At 41.1% G+C, this 23,084-nt stretch overlaps 2 protein-coding genes across 3 annotated transcripts in view; both read right to left on the bottom strand.

Annotated features, from left to right (window-relative positions):
- The window catches only part of PPP1R8 (protein phosphatase 1 regulatory subunit 8), a 183,422-nt gene that overhangs the window by 35,518 nt on the left and 124,820 nt on the right, over positions 1–23,084 (bottom strand). The gene's annotated exons all lie outside the window — the stretch shown is intronic.
- The window catches only part of STX12 (syntaxin 12), a 52,032-nt gene that overhangs the window by 8,988 nt on the left and 19,960 nt on the right, over positions 1–23,084 (bottom strand). For both annotated transcript variants that reach the window (XM_050795982.1, XM_050795991.1), the window contains exons 3-6: positions 22,516–22,615; positions 14,519–14,656; positions 5,972–6,015; positions 3,996–4,101 (exon numbers count right to left, since the gene is read on the bottom strand). In XM_050795982.1, the coding sequence (XP_050651939.1) occupies positions 3,996–4,101; positions 5,972–6,015; positions 14,519–14,656; positions 22,516–22,615 (388 nt within the window). The remainder of the gene's footprint in view (positions 1–3,995; positions 4,102–5,971; positions 6,016–14,518; positions 14,657–22,515; positions 22,616–23,084) is intronic.

The raw sequence follows: 23,084 nt of genomic DNA, 5'->3' as shown, positions 1-23,084 counted from the left end.
AACTGATCTGCCTGCCTTGGCCTCCCAAAGTGCTGGGATTACAGGTGTGAGCCACCACGTCTGGCCTATATTTGAGTTTTTCTGACTCATGATCAGGCAGAAGAAAGACAATGGAGGCCGGGCGCCGTGGCTCAAGCCTGTAATCCCAGCACTTTGGGAGGCCGAGATGGGCGGATCACGAGGTCAGGAGATCGAGACCACCCTGGCTAACACGGTGAAACCCCGTCTCTACTAAAAAAAAAAATACAAAAAAAAAAACTAGCCGGGCGAGGTGGCGGGCGCCTGTAGTCCCAGCTACTCGGGAGGCTGAGGCGGGAGAATGGCATAAACCCGGGAGGCGGAGCTTGCAGTGAGCTGAGATCCAGCCACTGCACTCCAGCCTGGGCAACAGAGCGAGACTCCATCTCAAAAAAAAAAAAAAAAGGAAAGACAATGGAAACCTGTCTTATTAAAGGGATGCTCATATGGGGCATGACCCTATGGAAATTTGAGGGCAATTCCCTTCCAAGTTTGAAGGGTAATTGGAATCATAACTTGGCAAGCATTTCAATCACTTGCTAAGAGTCTACTATAGTGGACTATCTGCTAAAGCAAGTCTTGTCAGCATTTCAGTCACTTGCTAAGAGTCTACCATAGTTGAGGCAGTCTACTAGTTGCTGTGAATACAGCTAACTGGGGTGGAGGTGGGGAATAAGTGCACAATAAAATAAGAAGAAAGAGTACTGTATAGGAAATTACTGAATTAATGGTATAGAAAGGTGTGGAGTAAAGGAAGACTTTGCAGAAGAGGTAGGACATGAGTCGTGCCGTGAAGAAAGGAGAGGTCATATAAACAGAAAGGCAACTCAGTTAAAGAGAAATAACCTAGCTTTGCCATAACGTAGAATTTGTATGTCAGAGTTTGGAAATTACTAGATATGAAAATTGAACCTAGGCTAAGAAATTTGGACTTTCCTCTGTTGAATATGAAGTGATCCGTTATACCCTGGTATCCATTACATTTCTTTCCTTAGCTCCATATGTCTCACTCCACTCTGCTATAACAGTACATTCATCCGTTGGTATTCACAGGGGATTAGTTCCAGGACTCCCTCCCTCTAAGTCCCTGATACAAAATGGCATAGTATTTGCATATAACTTATGCCCATTCTCTCCTATATTCTAAATCATCTCTATATTACTTACATAATGTTACATTACTATATTATATTACTATTTTACATAGCGCTTACATTGTATTAGTAATGTGCTGAACTAATACAATGTGTTATGTAAAATACTGTTACACTGTATTGCTTTTTACATTTGTATTATTTTTTATTGTTGTATTGTTATTTTTTAGTTTACTTTTTTTAAAAAATATTTTCAATCCAAGGCTGCTTGAGTCTGAGGATGCAAAACCTGCATATATCGAGGGGCTGACTGTATTTTTTCTTTTTTTTTTGAGATAGAGTCTCGCTCTGTTGCCAGGCTGGAGTGCAATTGCTCACTGCAACCTCTGCCTCCCGGGTTCAAGCGATTCTCCTGCCTCAGCCTCCCAAGTAGTTGGGATTACAGGCATGCACCATCACACCTGACTAATTTTTTGTATTTTTAGTAGAGACGGGGTTTCACCATGTTGGTCAGGCTGGTCTTGAACTCCTGACCTCAAGTGATCCACCCACCTCAGCCTCCCAAAGTGCTGGGATTACAGGCATGAGCCACTGCACCTGGCCAGTAATTTTTTTTTAAAGGAAGGATTATTATTATTATTTGAGACAGAGTCTTGCTCTGTTGCCCAGGCTGGATTGCACTGGCATGATCGTGGCTCACTGCAGCCTTGATCTCTTGGGCTCAAGTGATCCTTCTACCTCAGGCTCCTGAGTAGCTGGGACCACAGGTACATGTTACAGCACCCAGTTAATTTTTTATTTTATGTAGCGGTAAGGTCTTGCTACATTGCCCAGGCTGGTGTTGAATTCCTGGGCTCAAGCAATCATCCTGCCTCAGCCTCCAACTTGTTGGGATTACAGGCATGAGCCATTGCACTTAGCCGTATTTCTAATGTTAGACAATTAATTCAATTAGTAGTAGCAGTAGGTGAAAAAGAGTAAAGATACGACATTTTTGAAGGCAATAAAATAATCATAACTTAAGGATAAACTATCCCATCTAAAAACAGACACGACCAACCTGGCCAAAATGGCAAAACCCCATCTCTACTAAAAATACAAAAATTAGCCAGGCGTGGTGGCAGGCACTTATAATCCCTGCTACTTGGGAGGCTGAGGCAGGAGAATCGCTTGAACCCAGGAGGCAGAGGTTGCAGTGAGCCAAGAATGCGCCACCGTACTCTAGCCTGGGTGACAGAGTAAGACTCTGACTCAAAAAATAAATAATAAATAAATTAAAACAGATATTGATGGCCTCTAGGACAGTGGGTCTCAACCCTGGCTGCACATTATAATCACCTGGGGGAACTTTTTAAAAAAACACCCATGCCCAGGGCCTCATGCCCAGAAATTATGATTTATTAGTTTGAACCATATAAAATAATGGATATTTGCCCATGTTTAACATATAATAAACAGGAATTTCACATTATTCCATCAAATAATTAGTGCTAGATGAGAGCTGGGCATTAAAAAAAAATCTTCTCCAGGTGATCCTCACATGCAGTCACCATTCAGAACCACTGCTCAAAATTTCCCTCTCTCCTTTTCTCCTCCCCCAATCCCAGCAATGGCAGCCTTCTACCTTCAGAGAAAACTAAACTGGAGAAAACTCAGGGTTAAGGATATTTTAGCTGGGCACAGTGGTTCATGCCAGTAATCCCAGCACTTTGGGAGGCTGAAGCAGGCAGATCACTTGAGGTCAGAAGTTCAAGACCAGCCTGGTCAACACGGCAAAACCCTGTCTCTACTAAAAATACAAAAACTAGCTGGGTGTGGTGGCGCGTACTTGTAGTCTCAGCTATTCAGAAGGCTGAGGCAGGAGAATCGCTTGAACCCAGGAGGGGGAGGCTGCAGTGAGCTGAGATAGCGCCACTGCACTCCTGCCTGGGCGACAGAGCGAGACTCAGTTTGGGAAAAAAAAAAAGGATATTTTTATTAGTCACTGTGCAAAATTAAAGTTGAAAGCTCAGTTAGGTAAGAAAGGCCTACAGACTTCTCCCTCAACCTCCACCTCAAAAACTGTTCCTATTTCTCTGACCCACTGAAGGGATAAGATTTACAACTTGGGATTAGACTTTAGGATACATAAAAATGGAGCAAGACTTTTGGCCTGCCTTTATTCTGGGCTCTTCAGACTAAGCAAAGGGGCTCTCCATGGAGTCCTGCCTAAACCAGAGGTTGGCACTGAGATTTGAGGTCAAAGTTCTAATGAGCAATAAAATATCTGTCTGCCTTGTTCTGTTCTCCATGTACATCTCTCCAGGAGAAATAAGATGTGGTGATCCATATAAGACGTGGTGATTGAAGAAAGGATTTGAGTACTCCTGGGCACCAAAGCCAATACCGTTATAACAGTAGTTCATGCCGGGTGCAGTGGCTCACGCCTGTAATCCCAACACTTTGGGAGGCCGATGTGGGTGGATCATCTGAGGTCGGGAGTTTGAGACCAGCCTGACCAACCTGGAGAAACCCCATCTCTACTAAAAATACAAAATTAGCTGGGCGTGGTGGCACATGCCTGTAATCCCAGCTACTCAGGAGGCTGAGGCAGGAGAATCGCTTGAACTCAGGAGGCAGAGGTTGCGGTGAGCCAAGATTGCACCATTGCACTCCAGCCTGGGCGACGAGCGAAATTCCGTCCAAGAAAACAAAACAAAACAAAACAAAACAAAAAAACAGTAGTTGAAACCCACCATGATTACACAGAGACAGAAAAAATACAAATCACACAATGACACATTTTATGCTTTTTCATAATCACTAAGAGAATTAAAGTGAACTAACGAGTCCAGATACCTGCAGATACACTGAGTCAAACAAAAAACATGACCTGGCTCTCACCTCCAGCTGCCGAATTGCCGTCTCTCTTTCTTTAATAAGTTCCAAATCCTGCTCAGTGATGGCCACCTCATCCTCCTGGCTCTGCATCTGGTTCCACTCCTCATGGCTGCAGGCAGACAAGCACACTAGGTGATTTCTCCTCTCAAAGGCATTACAAGACATCTCTACTGCCAGCATCTCTACTGCCAGCAGAACCTATGCAAAGACATTACCAGGGCTCCACTCCTCTGCTATCAATAAAGTACTGGAGGGCCACATTTTTCATATCCGGAAGCAAAGAACTGATTATACCAGGAAAACAAAGACTCAGCTTCCATGGACGAAGCTGACATGTAGCAGAATTATGAGGGATGGGACTCCTGGCTGCTTCCATTTAGGGGTATGCTCTGTAATCTCACTGGGGCTTGCCAGACAAGGAAAGTAGCCAGAGATTTGAACTCATTGAATTATGTTGCCCCATCATCTTCCAGAGCACTCTCAAAGTGCAAGCTGCATTGGTACCTTCAGTACCAAGTGGGTGGAGAAGAGCAAGCTAAGTGACCTATCAGTGCTTTGCCAGTTAGTTCAACAGAATCACACCTCCTGGTTTTCAGAAACTTCCTTGAGGTTATGCTTTGGGTTAAATACCTCTTAACAGGCCAGGCATGGAGGCTCATGCCCATAATCCTAGCACTTTGGAAGGCTGAGGCAGGAGGACTGCTTGAGGCCAGGAGTTCAAGACCAACCTGGCTAATATAGCACAAATCTCATCTCTATTTAAAAAAAAAACCATAAAAAAACCTTCTTAACAGAAAGCTAGTGAAATGTTATAACTCTTTTTTTCTTTTTATTTTTTTTAGAAACAGGGGTCTTGCTTTGTTGCCCAGGGTGGTCTCAAACTCCTGGCCTCAAGCTATCCTCCTCCCTCAACCTACCAAAATGCTGTGATCACAGGCTTGAGCTACCATGCCTGCCCTCTTTTTTTTTTTTTTTTTTTTTGAGATGGAGTTTCGCTTTTTCGTCCCCGGCCCCTGGGTTCAAGCGATTCTCCTGCCTCAGCCTCAAGAGCAGCTGGGATTATAGGCGCCTGCCTCTACGCCCAGCTAATTTTTGTATTTTTAGTAGAGATGGGGTTTTGCCACGTTGGCTAGGCTGGTCTTGAACTCCTTGAACCTCAGGTGATCCACCCGCCTCAGCCTCCCAAAGCGCTGGGATTATAGGCTTGAGCCACCATGACCCACCGCCTCTTTATTTTCAAGCATTTAAAAGGAAAATATATTACTTATTATACTAGATATAAAAGACTTTGAAATTCCATTTTTATACATTTCCCCAACAGTATCATAAATCATACTTCACCTCTACAATGTTTAACTAACGTCCTCTACATGCTACAGATACAAAACTAAGTAAGACAGAGTCCCCAGGCCTTTGAGGTGCTCATAGTGTTGTGGGGAGGAATGGATGTGTATCTATGCTAAAACATATCAAGTGCTGTACTAATACCACAAATACACCTCTATAGGATTACTCTGGAGAAGTTAAGAACATCATTCAGATGCAAATTGTCTGGTTTCCCTCTTAATACTCCTAGAAGGATGAGTTGCTTCCATTTTATAAATGAGTAAACAGAGACCCAAGAACTCTGATAGGTTTAAATCTGAATTAGAGGTAAGATGACTTAGACCTCCTAATCTGTAGACATGTGGGTTCATACTTATTTCTAGGGAGTCAAGCTCTCTGCTTAACACACAGACATCAATGGTTTCTTGGAATTTTTTATTCATCTTGAAATTATTCCTTCCATAACTCAAAAAACTTGGAAAAGCCCATGGTTTTGACTTTTTAATTTTATTCTGTGGATTATGTTATCTACCCCAGGTACCCCCTTATTTTTGTCCTCTATTTTTTTTCATTGATTTTTACAATTAAAAGAAATATAACAAGATAAGAGTCCCATTTCAACTATCCAGCATGTTGTATAATAATTCTATTACCTGTCAAATGAGACCAGCTGCTCCTCTCTTTGCCTCTCTTCTGCCTAGAAAGTAGATGGCATTATTGCTGCTGTCATCCAGAAACACGTCACAGACACACAAAACAAGGGCTTCCTTAGCATAGTATAAAGAAGCAATATCCTTTGACACCCACAGAATCTGTAAGATTACATAGGACTCTGGCAATCTGTCTCAACTAAGAAGTGGGTGTAAAGTGGTTGAAGAAAATCTGCATTCCAGTTTGAGTCCTGAACAGAAACCATACTGAACAGGGTAGAGAATAATAAGGGTAGGAGAGAGGGCTAACAATAAAAATAACAACAAAATATTTTAAAATTTGGGGGGAGGTAGATTAAGAGAAGTTGAAAAGTTGCAAGAAAACAAAATTTCAGAACATGTAAAAATTTTTTAAATGGACATAGCATATTAGGCACTAAAGCAGACTCACCTCAAAAATCAGTCTAATGTAAATGGTGTTACCTTTTTTTCTCCTAAGGTTTTTTGATTTTTACTGATGTGTGGTCTAGAGTATATGAGATCTGGCCAGGCGCAGTGGCTCACGCCTGTAATCCCAGCACTTTGGGAGGCCGAGGTGGGCAGATCACAAGGTCAGGAGTTCAAGACCAGCCTGACCAACATGGTGAAACCCCATCTCTACTAAAAATACCAAAAAAATTAGCCGGGCGTGGTGGCGGGCACCTGTAGTCCCAGCTACTCAGGAGGCTGAGGTAGGAAAATTGAATCCGGGAGGCAGAGGTTGCAGTGAGCTGAGACTGCACCACTGCACTCCAGCCTGGACAACAGAACAAGACTCTGTCTCAAAAAAAAAAAAAAGAAAACAAAAAGAGTATATGAGATCTTTGAGAAAGTTGCTAATCAATCTACCATCAATATATATTAAACTCTGAAGACATGGGATTTGGCATAAACACACATAAACTAACCTTTCTTTTCTTTTCTTTTTTTGAGACGGAATCTTACTCTGTCACCCAGACTGGAGTGCAGTGGTGTGATCTTGGCTCACTGCAACCTCTGCCTCCCGGCTTCAAGTGATTCTTCTGCCTCAGCCTTCTGAGTAGCTGGGACTACAGGTGCATGCCCCCATGCCTGGCGATTTTTGTATTTTTAGTAGAGACGGGGTTTCGCCATATTGACCAGGCTGGTCTCAAACTCCTGACCTCATGATCTGCCCACCTCAGCCTCCCAAAGTGTTGGGATTACAGGCATGAGCCACAGTGCCCAGCCCACTAACCTTTATTTTCAAGAAGGCTGCTTCAAATCGTGGCAGATTTTGACTTAACAGAATTTATTGAGAACTTATTATTCTGTACATTATTTTGTTTAATTCTTACAATAACTCTGATTTATCATTGTCTCCTCTTTGGCACATAATAACATTTTTTGAAAAATAGTCTTTCCAATGGTAATTTATCTAATACTATTGAATTAAGAAAGTTAGGCAAGCACATAATGTTACTTTAAAAGGGAATTTACCAGGATTTTTGGCATTTGGTGAAAGACTAGCAATGGAGTCTTTCAGGTGTTACTGTTTGATGAGGAAAAAGTATGCTTTCTAATCAAGCTATAAGAATAAATATCATTATTATTAAAAAATCAGTCTAATGAATGTATTACTTTTATACTTTAAAAACAGGCCAGATGTGGTAGCTCACACCTGTAATCCCAACCCCAGCACTTTGGGGGGCCGAGGTGGGCAGATCACTTTGAGGTCAGGAGTTTGTGACCAGCCTGGCCAACATGGTGAAACCCCATCTCTACTAAAATACAAAAATTAGCCAGGCATGGTGGCAGGTGCCTGTAATCCCAGCTACTCAGGAGGCTAAGGCAGGAGAACTGCTTGAACCTAGAAGGCAGACATTGCAGTGAGCCAAGATCATGCCACCGCACTCCAGCCTGAGCGACAGAGCGAGACTCCCTCTCAGAAAAAATAAATAAATAAAATTAAAATAAAACAAAGCAAAAATGGTAAAAATCAACGTATTTTCATTTTTAAAAAGCTTACCCCTTTTATAATAGCAATACAGGACAAGCAAAATGAAGAGAATTTCAAATTTCTATCCACTCAGAGGAACACTGTGGGTTTTTGGGTTTTTTTTTTTTTTCTTTTTACTTTACCTTTTCCCCAGATCAAGAAATAACACTGCCAGAGTCCTAAAAGCCCACCCATGTGCCCTTCTCCAATCACAACTCCATCCCTCCCTTTTAAAGTATCTATTATCCTGACTTTGTGAAAATCATCTTCTTGCATTTTAAGAATAGTGAGATATATCCTTATTCAATAACATTTTGCCTGTTTTTGAACTTTACATAAATGGAATTATACTGTTTATATTCTTTAGTGCTTTTTTTGAATCATTTCAGATTATACCAGATCCATCTCTGATACTGAATGTAACTGTGGTTCAATCATTTTCTTTGCTGTATGATATTACAGTGTATGAACATATCACAATTTATCCATTCAACTGTTGACAGACATCTGGATGTTTCCAATTTTTGACTACTACAAACAATGCTGCTATGCACATTCTTGTACATACATCCTGGTATAACACATACAGGTTTTTCTAGGGTAGAATTGCTGGATCACAAGGTCTGCATGTGTTCTGAAGATACAGCCAAAAACAGCCAAAATGTTCTCCAAAGTAGTTGTTCTAATTTATACCACTGGCCAGATAAAAAAGTTCCCGTTGCATCATATCCATAACGACAACTCCCAGTGTTCACAGAATTTTAAACTTCTGCCCTCCTTGTGGGCATGAAATAGTATTTCATTGTTATTTTAATCTGTAATTTCACCATTACTAAAGAAGCTGAGTACCTTTTCATTTGACCATTACTCAAAATAATACTAATGTGTTTATTTGCTCCATGAGTGTAAATATCAACAGGATGGAGCAAAAGCAATGGTGGGGGACTGGTGGCGGGGAAGTGGGGATGGTTAATGGGCACAAAAAATAGGAAGAATGAATAAGACCTAGTATTTGATAGCACAACAGGGTGACTATAGTCAATAATAATTAATTATATATTCAAAAATAACTAAAAGAGTATAATTTAATTGTCTGTAGCATAAAGGATAAATGCTTGACGGGACAGATACCCCATTTATCATGGTGTAATTATTATACATGACTGTATGAAAGTATCTCATGTACCTCATAAATATATACACCTACCATGTGCCCACAAAAATTAAAAATTAAAAAAAGGCAATGGTAGTAATGTGGTTTGGCTCTATGTCCCCACCCAAATCTTGTCTCAAATTGTAATCCGTGCAGAGGGAGGGACCTGGTGGGAAGTGACTGGATCATGGGGGTGGTTCTCCCATGCTGTTCACATGATAGTGAGGGAGTTCTCATGAGATCCGGTTGTTTGTTAAGTGTCTGGTATTTCCCCTGCACTCTCCTTCTCTCTCTCCTGCCACCATGTAAGACATGCCTTGCTTCCCCTTGGCTTTCTACCATGGTTGTAAGATTCCTGAGGCCTATCCAGCCATGCAGAACTGTGAGTCAATTAAACCTCTTTTATTTACAAAGTATCCAGTCTCAGGTAGTATCTTTACAGCAGTGTGAAAATGGCCTACTACACGTAGATAAAATGGCTCAAGGCAGTGGCACTGAATTGCCTAGTATTATTGTATTCTTCGTCACCACACACAGTATTTTAAAAGTCAATGTGTCCTCGAAGCCATAAAAATTATTAATTAAACCTTGACCCCTCAATACACATCTTTCTACTATTCTATATTGTGAAATGGGAAGTGCACATAAAGTACTTCTGCTGCATAAAGAAATACAATGTTTGTCTCTAGGAAAAGCACTTGTGTAATGGAACTGCAGGCTGAACTAGCCACTTTTTTTAGGGAATGCCATTTTTACTTATTCAATATAGTTTTATAAGAACTTACTAAAAACTTATTTAAACGCTTTAAAACTTTTATAAATGTAAACATATAAACTTTTCAGATGGGTATTTGGCAGACAACTTGTTGAAAATAACATGAGCCTGTCACTTCAAGGAAAACAACAGAGGGTGTTTGTTGCCAATGATAAAAATGTAGCTTTCAAGTAAAAATAAAAATAGAATTTTGGAAGACTTGTATCTACCACTGTAAGAGTTTCCGAATATTTAAAGACTTTTCTGGAGAAACTGATGGAAATGTGTTTTTTTTTTAATATTGTAAAATGAAATGTATCGATATTTGGAAGAGCTGCCTAACTCAGCGAACCAATACTATCCAAATGATAAATGCATGATGCTATAAAAATCATGCCTGGATAAAAGATCCAATCAAAGTATAACATAGACCAACAGATGTTAATGTAACAGAGCATGAAGTCAGTATAATGGTTTTAGATTCTACAATACAACTAACTTTTGTCAAGTTTTGATGTAGTATAAAAGAAGAGTATCAAAAATGATCTGAAAAGGTTATAAAAATATTCCTTTTTCAATTGTATATTTCTGCCAGCTTGTATTTTCTTCAGATACTTCAACCAGAACAACCTATCACAATAGACTGAATATAGAAGCAGATATAATCCTAGACGAAAAAAGCTGAGACAGTTCATCACCACTAGACCTGCCTCATAAGAAATGCTAAAGGGAGTTCTTCAAGCTGAATGAAAAGCGTAATAATTAGTAACATGAGAATATATGAAAGTATAACATGCACTGGTAAAAATAAGTAAATAGTCAAATTCAGAATATTCTAATACTATAATGGTGGTATATAAATCACTTACATCTTTAGTATGGAGGTTAAAAAACAAAAGCAGCTATGAATATCTAGCTGCCTTCTGGTAAGTCAGACATTAAAAAAAAAAAATTTGCAAAAATGAAAACAATGCTACTATGCCCACTAATTTTTTTCTTGGAAAAACAATTTGTTTTTAATTAAAAATCTAATTCCTTCTTTCCCCATGTGCATAAAAAAATCTAATTTATATTCATGTTAATACATAATAAGTGTATTATTTGTAAATGAATAAACATCTAAAATTTTTATCAGTTTTAATTTCTAATACAGTATACATCAATAGATATGACTCATATAAACAAAATTTCTTTGGGGTCTGATATGGTTTGGCTCTGTGTCCCCACCCAAATCTCACCTTGAATTGTAATAATCCAAGGTGAGATGGTCAATGGTCAAGGGTGAGACCAGATGGAGCATGGGGACAGTTTTCCCCATGTTGTTCTCGTGATAGTGAGTGAGTTCTCACAATATCTGATGGTTTTATAAAGGGCTTCACCCTTCTCTCAGCACTCATTCTCTTTTTTTGAGATGGAATCTCACTCTGTTGCCCAGGCTGGAGTGCAGCGGCGTGGTCTCAGCTCACGGCAATCTCCGCCTCCCGGGTTCAAGCGATTCTCCTGCCTCAGCCTCCCGAGTAGCTGGGATTACAGGCATTGGCCACCACGTCCAGCTAATTTTGTATTTTTTAGTAGAGACAGGGGTTCACCATGTTGGCCAGGCTGGTCTCGAACCCCTGACCTCAGGTGATCCACCCGCCTCGGCCTCCCAAACTGCCGGATTACAGGTGTGAGCCACTGCGCCTGGCCAGAGAATTTAATGATTTTTAATAGTGTAATGGGTTCCTGAGATCAAAAGTTTGATAACTTTTGTTCTATTGAGTTGTATCTTTCTTTTTCATATTGATTCATGGGAATTCTGTTTTTTGTTTTTTGTTTTTTTGAGATGCAGTCTTGTTCTGTCCCCCAGGCTGGAGCGCAGTGGCACAATCTCAGCTCACTGCAACCTCTGTCTCCCGGGTTCAAGCGATTCTCCTGCCTCAGCCTCCAGAGTAGCTGGGATTACAGGCATGCACCACCACGCCCAGATAATTTTGTATTTTTAGTAGAGACAGGGTTTCACCATGTTGGCCAGGCTGGTCTTGAACTCCTGACCTCGTGATCTGCCCGCCTCGGCCTCCCAAAGTGCTAGGATTACAGGCATGAGCCACCACACCTGGCCGAATTCTTTATATCTTCTAAATGCTAGTCCTTTGCTATTAAACATACAGCAATGTCTTCTTCCTGTCTGTGACTTGTCTTTTCACATATTTACCACTTTTTTTGTTCATTTCTTTCTGCTTTTCAGACTTTCCATCTGAGATCACTTTCCTTCCACCTGAAATACATTCTTTTTTTTTTTTTTTTTTTTTTTTTTTTTGAGACGGAGTCTCGCTCTGTCGCCCAGGCTGGAGTGCAGTGGCCGGATCTCAGCTCACTGCAAGCTCCGCCTCCCGGGTTCACGCCATTCTCCTGCCTCAGCCTCCCGAGTAGCTGGGACTACAGGCGCCCACCACCTCGCCCGGCTAGTTTTTTGTATTTTTTTAGTAGAGACGGGGTTTCACCGTGTTAGCCAGGATGGTCTCGATCTCCCGACCTCGTGATCCGCCCGTCTCGGCCTCCCAAAGTGCTGGGATTACAGGCTTGAGCCACCGTGCCCGGCCGAAATACATTCTTTAGAATTTCCTTCAATAAGGTGCTGATAGAAAACTCTCTTTTGATTGACAATGTCTTTAATTAGCCCTCATTCTTGACATATATTTTCACTGGATTTAGAATCCTAGGTTGGCAGTTATTGTCCTTCATCAACATTCAAGATAGCACTCTACTGGCTTCCACTGCTGTTGAGAAGTCAACTGTCAATCTAACTGTTGTATCTCTGAAGGTATTCTAATGTTTCTCCAGCTATCTTTGTGACTTTTCTCTTTGTCTCTGGTTTGAAGTTTTTTGTTTTTTGTTTTTTGTTTTTTTTTTTTTTTTTTTTGAGACGGAGTCTGACGCTGTTGCCCAGGCTGGAGTGCAGTGGCGCGATCTCGGCTCACTGCAAGCTCCGCCTCCTGGGTTCACGCCATCCTCCTGCCTCAGCCTCCTGAGTAGCTGGGACTACAGGCGCCCGCCACCGCGCCCGGCTAATTTTTTGTATTTTTAGTAGAGACGGGGTTTCACTGTGGTCTCGATCTCCTGACCTTGTGATCCGCCCGCCTCGGCCTCCCAAAGTGCTGGGATTACAGGCTTGAGCCACCGCGCCCGGCCTGGTTTGAAGTTTATCTTTGATGTATCTACATTGGAGATTTTATTTATCCTGCTTGGGATTTGTTAGTCTTCTTGAAACTGTAGGCTAGTGTTTTTAATCAGTTCTGGAATATTATCAGTAATTATTTCTTCAGATATCACCTCTGTTCTATATTTGCCCTATTCTCATTCTATAACTCCAGTTAAAACTACACTAGATCTTTTCTCTCCATTCTCCATTTCTCATAATCTTTCTTCCATATTTAACCTCTTAACCCCCTATGCTACATGCTGGATAATATCTTCTAACCAATTTTCTAGTTAAACCACCCATCCACTAAGTTTCTAAATTTCTGTATTATATCTTTCCATTTTAGACATTCTTTTGACACTTTTTCAAAGCTTTGTGTAGTTTCCTGCAGAGGTTTTCAGCTTTTTATGTCTCTAAACACAGTAAGTATAGTTGTCTTATAATTCTAATATACAAAGTCTTCATAGGTATATTTCACTTCACTGTTGTTTCTACTAATTCTTGTTCAGAGTAATTTGTTTCTTTGCACACATGGTTATTTTTAGTGACTGGTACTTACTGCCCTAGAAAAATTATTTGAGAATATTATTTCAGGGCTAGGATAGAGGCGTCTTTCTACAGGAGGAATTTGTGTTTGCTTCTACCCTGCACATAGGTGACTGTACCAGTCCAGGACCACTGAACCATTCAGGTAGGATGAATTTGAGCAGAAAATCTGCCTGAAGAAGGTTACTTTGTGGTAATCTTGTCTGGATTTCTCCTCCCTCATGCCCTCTTCCTCCATCTGCTCAGTTCAGTGCTAATGCAATCTTTTTGCAATCTGCTGGGGGATAGGAGAGCTTACTTTTGACTTAATATTCTAAGGATATAGTCTCTTATGGCCCAGTTCAATTTGAGTTGTACCTTCTTTTATATTCTCTATCTTGCGTGGACCTTTGGCTTTGACTTTTATCCTCCTCATGCCATGAGGATATCAAAACTGAAGTTCAAGTTTGCCTTCAGTAAAGACACTCAATGCAAAAGCAGTTTCAGTGTTCTGCTGACCTCTCAGGCTTTATCTTAATATTTTCATAAATCTTTGATACTTTTGAGAAGCTGGATTTTTAAAATCCAGTATTTGATCATCCTTTTCAAAAACAGAGGGCTAGTCCAAATAAACTGGCCCATTATATTCCAGGACACAGATTCATTATTTTTATTTTCAAGTTTTTAACGTTAAAACCAACATATCAAAATAAAAAAGAAAATTAGACATAGTTCTTCCTCCTATCTCTCTTAACCCTCATTCAGATTCCTGTCTAGGGTTTGATCACATGCATACATATTTTTTACGTAGGTTACACCAACCTGCCATTTTCACAGCAGTTAACTTATATGTTTATTGGTCTAAGAGAAAAAGAAAAAAAAAACACAAACTTGGGAAAGAACATTCTGATATTGCAAAGGTCTTTTGGGAATCAACTTACAGAAAGACGAGATCCAGCTCTTGCTCTGGCAATACTCTCCTTTTCCTTTTCGGATACCCTTCTCTGCACAGCCTGGAAATTGTTTAAGGCTGCAGAGAAGTCATTCATGAGGCGTTCCTTCTGAAGTCTCTGCTGGCGCTAAGGAAATCAAGCAAGAACTTGAGATTTCATACTAACCCAGAATCATTTGGTTTTAATTTACCTTAAAAGCAAAATTATACCCCTTAAAGATTTCCAACTAGGAACATTATTATGAAATAGTCTCTTCTTTAAATTAATAAATGTGCTCTTTGCTAGCTCAAGTCCCTCGTTAATACTTATAGACCAAGTCAGAATTTTTCTTCTTTCATTCTGACAAACCTGGGAACTGGGTTGCATTTAACTTCTTCTTTTTTTTTTTCTTTCTTTCCTTTTTATTGAGACGGAGTCTCGCTCTGTCGCCCAGGCTGGAGTGCAGTGGCGTGATCTCAGCTCACTGCCAACCTCTGCCGCCTGTGTTCAAGCGATTCTTGTGCCTCAGCCTCCTGAGGAGCTGGGATTACAGGTGTCCGCCACCATGCCCGGCTAATTTTTTTATTGTATTTTTAGTACAGATGGGATTTTGCCATGGTGGCCAGGCTATTGTAGAACTCCTGACCTCAGGTGATCTGCCTGCCCTGGCCTCTCAAAGTGTCGGGATTACAGGTGTGAGTCACTGTGCCCAGCCCGTATTTAACTTCTAAAGTAATCTCCAAAGAACTGCAATTCAGAATTTTGGTGCCCTGGAGAATATAAAAGAGAATAAATACCTCTGGACTACAATTGAACCCAAATAGAGATGGGTTTTAGCTAAAATGTTAAAACCCTATCCATCTATAATGAATTCACAGCTTCCCCGTAAACTATAGAAGGATTTCACAGGCTTTTAGTGAGGTTTAAAATCTTTGAGACTTGATAAGTACTTTGTTTATCTACAGACTACCTCTACTAAACTTGTTACTTCTGTGTCTCAAAAAACATATGCTGAGATTGGGCACAGTGGCTTATACCTGTAGTCCTAGTATTTTGGGAGGCTAAGGCAGGAGGATCACTTGAGCCTAGGAGTTCAAGACCAGCCTGAGCAACATGACAAAATCCTATCTCTACAAAAAACAAAAAAAATTGCCAGTTGTGGTGGTACACATCAGCTACTCAGAAGGCTGGGGCAGGAGGATCTTCTGAGCCTGGAAGGTTGAGGCTGCAGTGAGCTGAAATCATGCCAGGTACTCCAGCCTGAGCAACAGAGTGAAACCCTGTTTCAAAAAAACCAAAACAAAACAAAACACACACACATACACCATATACTGACAGCACTGTCCTGTTCTAAGAACACAGAAGTGAAAACTCACCCCTGACGTCAAACAGCTTACTATCTATTTGTAAATAAAGGATATAGACAGACATGTAACAAAGTCATTTATAAATAACTGCTATATCCAATTACTACTACACGAGTTCAGAGGCAGGAACACTCAGTAAGAACTCAAGTGGTCAAGAAAGGCCTCAAGAGAAGGTGGACAGTGAAGTAAGAGGAAGGAATGAATCAGCAGAAAGAAGGGGTAAGGCAAATCCAAGCAAGAGAATAGTGTGAGCAAAGGCATGGTGGCAGAACTTGAAGAGGATCTCTAGGCAGACCGTTTGGTTGGAACTACAGGTTTAGTAATGAGAGTAGCTAAAATACAAAATTGGAAAGGTAAGAAAGGGGCCAACCGTAGCAGGTTTTAAATGCCAAGCTAGGCCAGGCACAGTAGCTCGCGCCTGTAATCCCAGCACTCTGGGAGGCCAAGGTGGGTGGATCACTTGAGGGCAGGAGTTCAAGACCATCCTGGCCAACATGGTGAAACCCCATCTCTACTAAAAATAGAAAAAATTACCTGGACATGGTGGCAGGCACCTGTCATCCCAGCTACTTGGGAGGCTGAGGCAGGAGAATTGCTTGAACCAGGAGGTAGAGGTTGCAGTGAGCTGAGATCGCACCATTGCACTCCAGCCTGGGCAACATGTGCGAAACTCGGTCTCAAAAAACGAAACAAAACGCCAAGCTATTGGGAGGCTGAGGTGGGCAGATCATGAGATCAGGAGATGGAGACCGTCTGTGTAACATGGTGAAACTGTGTCTCTACTGAAAATACAAAAAATTAGCCGGGCGTGGTGGTGCACACCTGTAGTCCCAGCCACGTGGGAGGTTGAGGCAGGAGAACTGCTTAAACCTGGAAGGTGGAGGTTGCAGTGAGCTGAGATCGCGTCACTGCACTCCAGACTGAGTGAAAGACCCAGGCTCCCTCTCAGGGAAAAAAAAAAAAAAAAAAAGCCAAGCTAATAAGTTTGGGGTTCAACCTCTAAAGAACAAAGAGCAATGAAGATTTTTCAGCAAGAAACATCATGGGTACAAAATAGTAACTTAAAAAAATTAGTCTGTGATGGTGTAAAAGGTGGAATGGAAAAAAGAAACAAGTCAAACAGATCACTAATTCAATAGTCTAGGTTGAAGGTTAGGAGGACACAGTATCAGTAATAAAATCATAAAGAAACGAATTTAAGAAACATTTTGACTGGTGGTGGGGAAAGAGAGATAATGTCAAGAACAACTGAAATTTCAAACCTGGAAGAGTGATGGTAATATTAAAAGCAAATTTAGATGAGCAACCTTTTTCTTCTGAGATTTTTATTTTTGCATAAACAAAATTATAACAATAACAGGGAGGATATCATTCCCTAACCTCACCATGCAAAATATTATCATAACTTTTAAGTACACCATAAACATTTTCCATGTTAGCATACACTTTACAATTATGTTTTGTTTGTTTGTTTTTGAGACAGGGTCTTGCTCTGTCACCCAAGCTGGGGTGCAGTGATGTGATCTCAGCTCACTGCAGCCTCGACCTTCCAGACTCAAATGATCCTCTCACCTCAGCCACCTGACTAGCTGGGACTACAGATGTGTACCACGATGCCTGGCTAATTTTTTTTTTTTTTTTTTTTTTGAGATGGAGTCTCGCTCTGTCACCCAGGCTGGAGTGCAATGGCACAATCTTAGCTCACTGCAAACTCTGCCTCCTGGGTTCCTGCGATTCTCCTGCCTCAGTCTCCTGAGTAGTTGGGATTATAGGTGCCCACTACCACGCCCACCTAATTTTTGTATTTTTAGTAGAGATGGGGTTTTGCCATGTTGGTCAGGCTGGTCTCGAACTCCTGACCTCAGGTGATCTGCCCGCCTCGGCCTCCCAAAGTGCTGGGATTACAGGCATGAGCCACCATGCCCAGCTAATTTTTGTAGAGATGTTGCCCAGGCTGGGTCTCAAACTCCTGTACTCAAGCAATCCACCCGCATTAGCCTCCCAAAGTGCTGGGATTACAGGTGTGAACCACTGTGCCTGGCCATGATCTTTAATCGCTTTCATATATTCCATCAAGTTGACCTATATTTTATGTAAATATTCCTTCTAGATTTTTCACAGTTATTAAATATTATAAAGTTAAAGTGAGCTCCAATGTAATAGCTAGTATTTATATAGTGCTTACATTGTACCAGTACTACTGTAAGTGCTTTACATAATAATTCATTTATCTATACAATGACCTATAAATTAGGCATTATTATAGTCCCAACTTTACACTTCAGAAAACCAAAGCACCACAGAAGCTATGTAATTTGCCCAGGATCACACAGTAAGTGACAAAGATGGATTTAAATTCAGGAAATTTGGCTCCAGAGTATATAGACTGTGTGTGTGTGTGTGTGTGTGTGTGTGTGTTTGTGTGTGTGTGTGTGTTTACCTTCAGAATTTTTTTTTTCCCTTAGGGCTAATTAGCATGACTGAGAATATTAAGTCAAAAGGCACAAACTTTTCTGTGATGTTAAGTATTGTCAATGAACTTAGTTAAGGGGTTTGGGTGAAACATGAGAAACTCAGTATAAGACAAGTTTTATATGAAGATAGTTTATTTCAAGAGGAGATGTCAGAACATGAATTGAAGATATGGGCCAAGCACTCAGAGGTGAAAGGGTTAGATTGGAAAAAGATCTGGAGGTCATGATCACAAAGTTGAAAGGGAGGTCATAAAAGCAGGTGACTGCTAAGGAGAAAGCATAGAGTGAAATAATTCGAGGATCAATGGCACAACCTTGGGGCATGCCCACTCTTAGGAGGATATGGAGTCCAGGAAGGAGGCTGACTCAACTTGGGGATCTCCAGAGTTGGGGGACAGAATGAAAGACAGTCATGGCAAGAGGAAAGTTTCAAGGCAGATGAGATCGGCAAGAGGATCAAAGGAAACAGAAAAAAAGTGAACAGGCCAGGCACGGTAGCTCACGCCTGTAATCCCAGAACTTTGGAAGGCCGAGGCAGGCAGATCACTTGAGGTCAGCAGTTCAAGACCAACCTGGCCAACATGGTGAAACCCTGTCTCTACTAATAATACAAAAATTAGCGTAGTAGTGTGCACCTCTAGTCCCTGCTACTTGGGAGTCTGAGTCAGGAGAATCGCTCTAACATGGGAGGCAGAGGTTTCAGTGAGCCAAGATCACGCCACTGCACTCCAGCCTGGGTGACACAGTGAAACTGTGTCTCAAAAAAAAAAGTGAATACAAACTCTTTATGGCCAGGTGCAGTGACTCATGCCTGTAATCCCAGCACTTTGGGAGGCCAAGGCGGGCAGATCACCTGAGGTCAGGAGTTCGAGACCAGCCTGACCAACATGGAGAAACCCCATCTCTACTAAAAATACAAAATTAGCTGGGCGTGGGGGCGCATGCCTATAATCCCAGCTACTTGGGAGGCTGAGGCAGGAGAATCACTTGAACCCGGGAGGTGGAGGTTGTGGTGAGCTGAGATTGCGCCATTTGCACTCCAGCCTGGGCAACAAGAGTAAAACTCCATCTCCAAAAAAAAAAAAAACAAAAAAAAACTCTACAAAGGGCCAGGTGTGGTAGTTCATGCCTATAATTCCAGCACTTCCGGAGGACAAGGAGGGAGGATTGCTTGAGCCCAGGAGTTTGAGACCAGCCTGGGCAATATAGCAAGACCCTGTCTCTATAAAACATTTAAAAAGCAGCTGGGTGTGGTGGCACATGCCTGTGGTCCTAGCTACTCGGGAAGCTAAGGTGGGAGGATCACTTGAGCCTGGGAGGTTGAGGCTACAGTGATACAGTGAGCCATGACTGTGCCACTCCACTGCGCCTCAGCCCAGATAACTGAGTGAAATCCTGTCTCAAACAAACAAACAAAAAAACCTAAAAAGCCACGGGACTGGGTAACTCGATCACTGATGAAAGTATATAAGTATGGAAAAAAACTGAAAGTAGGAGTATGGTTTGATGTATAAAACAGTAGTGAAAAGATGGGTGATGGGATTAAGATTAATTAGATGAGAAAAGAGAAGAAAAACAAAAGGATACTGAGCGTAACAAGAGGGGAATCAAGGAATTATATTTCACCAAGAGAGTATGTCTGTAGATCTATTTCATGTTCTTAACGATCCAAGATAATGGAAAGGAACAACAGCATGCATAATCCAAAAATAACTTCTATTTGGTTTTGGAAGACATTTGATGAATTTTGTTTTGGTAGCATATTTGATTTTCTATTTATATTTTGCTTAGGCTACTACTTAACTCTTAAATACTTCTACTACTCTGCATTAGACCCTTCGATTCCTTTTTTGTTACTATGAAAACTATCTACAAGTGTGTATTCCCTAAGTGCATGGTTAGGAGGAAGAAATGGGTAACCTGGCAGCAGTTTGGAGATATCGGATGGCAAGGGAGAAATGGCCCATAATTGAAACATCAGCATGAGTAACAATTAGAATAACATATATAGACAACCAAAGGGTAACTACTTTGTAGCAGGATGACAAAGCATCTTGTCCTCCTCTCTTTTCTGCAAGTTGGGGCCAAAACTCCAGATATGCTACATGGAACAGTTTATTAGGTTAAATTAGTGATTTTCAATTTTTTTTTTACAGAGATTTACAATAAGAATTTGACATCATGGGCCAGGCATGGTGGCTCACGCCTGTAATCCCAGCACTTTGGGAGGCCTAGCTGGGCCGATCACCTGAGGTCAGGAGTTCGAAATCAGCCTGACCAACATGGCAAAACCCTGTCTCTATTAAAAATACAAAAATTAGCCAGGCGTGGTGGTGGGTGCCTGCAATCCCAGCTACTTGGGAAGCTGAGGCAGGAGAATCACTTGAACCTGGGAGGCGAAGGTTGCAGTAAGCCAAGATTGTGCTACTGCACTCCAGCCTGGGTAACAGAGCAAGACTCCGTCTCAAAAGAAAAAAAAGAATTTGACATCATGATCCATACATACATACACATATGTATGTATGAAACAAAAGTCTCATATAACAATATTTACCATTAGTACATAGTATAGACTCTGATACTTCTACTCCATTTAAGTTTTTTTAAATGCTCATCTCAATACACTAAAATGACTTCATGTTCCACTACCCACAACCCATACTTTGAAAAACAACCCAGGACAGGGAAGTTGAAAGGCTTTGTCTTCAGAGCCATCAGATATAGGGCATTATCATTTTAAAAGTTCAGTAATAAAAAGCAATATAAAGGCCAAGCACAGTGGCTCATGTCTGTAATCCCAGTACTTTGGAAGGCCAAGGCAGGAGGATCACTTGAGCCCAGGAGTTTGAGACTAGCCTGGAAAACATAGCAAGACCCCATCTCTACAAAAAATTTAAAAATTTAGCTAGGTGTGGTGGTGCACACTTGTGGTTCCAGCTACTCAGGAGGCTGAGGTGGGAGGAACCCTTGAGCCCAGGAGTTCAAGGTTGCAGTGAGCTACGATTGCCACTGCACTCAGCCCGGGTGACACAGTAATACCCTATCTCAAAAATAAAATAAAACTAAAAAAGCAATAAAAGTTAAGTGCCACCACAAATGGTACAGAAGCTAAAAGCAAAACAGAATCATAATAGGAAGGTAGACGCAGAAAGTTTTTTTTTACTGGAGACCTGAGGTACATCATGAATGACAAGTCAAGCCATGATGAAGAAGGGACACATCTGACTTCAGGAATGTGGCATATTAAGGGAACAATGAATCTCAGTAAAAATTGTGTGTTTCTAAAGGATTTAAATGGCCACTGAAGAAAATGACTTGAAAAGAGAACCCTTTTTCCCTGAGCAGTTCCTTAACCTGAGTGAGACCTGTGAATAACTCATGACAGAACCTGAAGGTAACTGCAAAACATGAAAGAAAGATGTTTCATTAAAATTTATAGATAATGGATACAAAATAAACTAGGAAGGCTGGGCATGGTGGCTCTCGCCTGTAATCCCAACACTTTGGGAGGCAGAGGCGGGAGGATTGCTTGAAACCACAAGTTACCCTGGGAAACAAAGATGCTGTCTGTACAAAAATATTGTTAAAATTAGCTGGGTGTGGTGGCACGTTGCCACATGCCTGTAGTCACAGCTACTCAGGAGGCTGAGGGGACGGGATTGCTTGAGCCCAGAAGTGGGAGGCTGCAGTGAGCTATGATTGCACCACTGTGCTCTAGCCTGGGTGACAGAGGGAGACCCTGTTTCTAAAACAACAACAACATAAAAATAATAATTAAAAAAAAAAAAAAAAACTAGGAGAAAGGAGCAAGCCTACAAACATAAAACTGCTAGCCAAACCCCAAAGAGATGTAAACGTTGCGATTCCTCTTCAGTTAACTCTATTTTATTAATATATTAATAATATGTTGTTAATAATAGCAGCAGCCACCACATATTGATTACCTACTAAACGCAGGCACTTTGCCACATATGGTGCATACATTCTTTCTATTGCCCCAACAGTCACATATCCCCCACTTTATGGATAAGAAACTAAGGTGCAGAGGACATCTATCAATCTAGCACCAAAGGCCAACTTATTTTTTTTTTTTTTTGTTCTACATACTGCCTTTCTACTAACACAAAGTCCTTTCCTATTAATAAACAAAACAGAAAATACCAACCTGTTCTGAAGTAGATAAGGGAAGGGGCAAGGACCCTAATTCTTTCAGCAATTCATTTGTTTCCTTGGCGAGCTGATTTGTAGAGTGTTGTAACTGTTGCCTGAGAGAGAAAAGATATGTTTCAGGATGTTGTCACTTCTTGAGAGGGTTATACTCAGAACCACTTTGTTCTCAAAGTGTCTCATAATGTAGGGAATGAAGGGCCATTTGAAGAAATGAGTCCCTAGATGCCCAGGTTCACAACAAAATTCCAGAAATATTACCCAGGCAAACCCACTTTAAGGTACCTTCACTGAGCAGAAACAACCTGCTTTAATAACCTGCTGAAGAAAGCACAGATTAGGAATTTTAACTCTTTGGGAAGAGAAGAAAAGCTATCAGCAGTTCTCATAAAAAATATAAAAAGAATAATTGCCGCCCACACCTACATCAAGTAGTTTAAACATACTGAACTCTCTTATTACTGCCATAGTCCGCTGGCTAGAATCTAGGCACAGACAGTTAGATGAAATGTGTATTAAAAGCATAGCTTCCTACCTACCCTAGGGAACAACCTCCAAAGATCTAAT

The sequence above is a fragment of the Macaca thibetana genome, chromosome 1, assembly GCF_024542745.1.
Source record: "Macaca thibetana thibetana isolate TM-01 chromosome 1, ASM2454274v1, whole genome shotgun sequence".
In the NCBI taxonomy this organism is placed as follows: domain Eukaryota; kingdom Metazoa; phylum Chordata; class Mammalia; order Primates; family Cercopithecidae; genus Macaca; species Macaca thibetana.
This window is presented reverse-complemented; position numbering and strand designations above follow the sequence as displayed.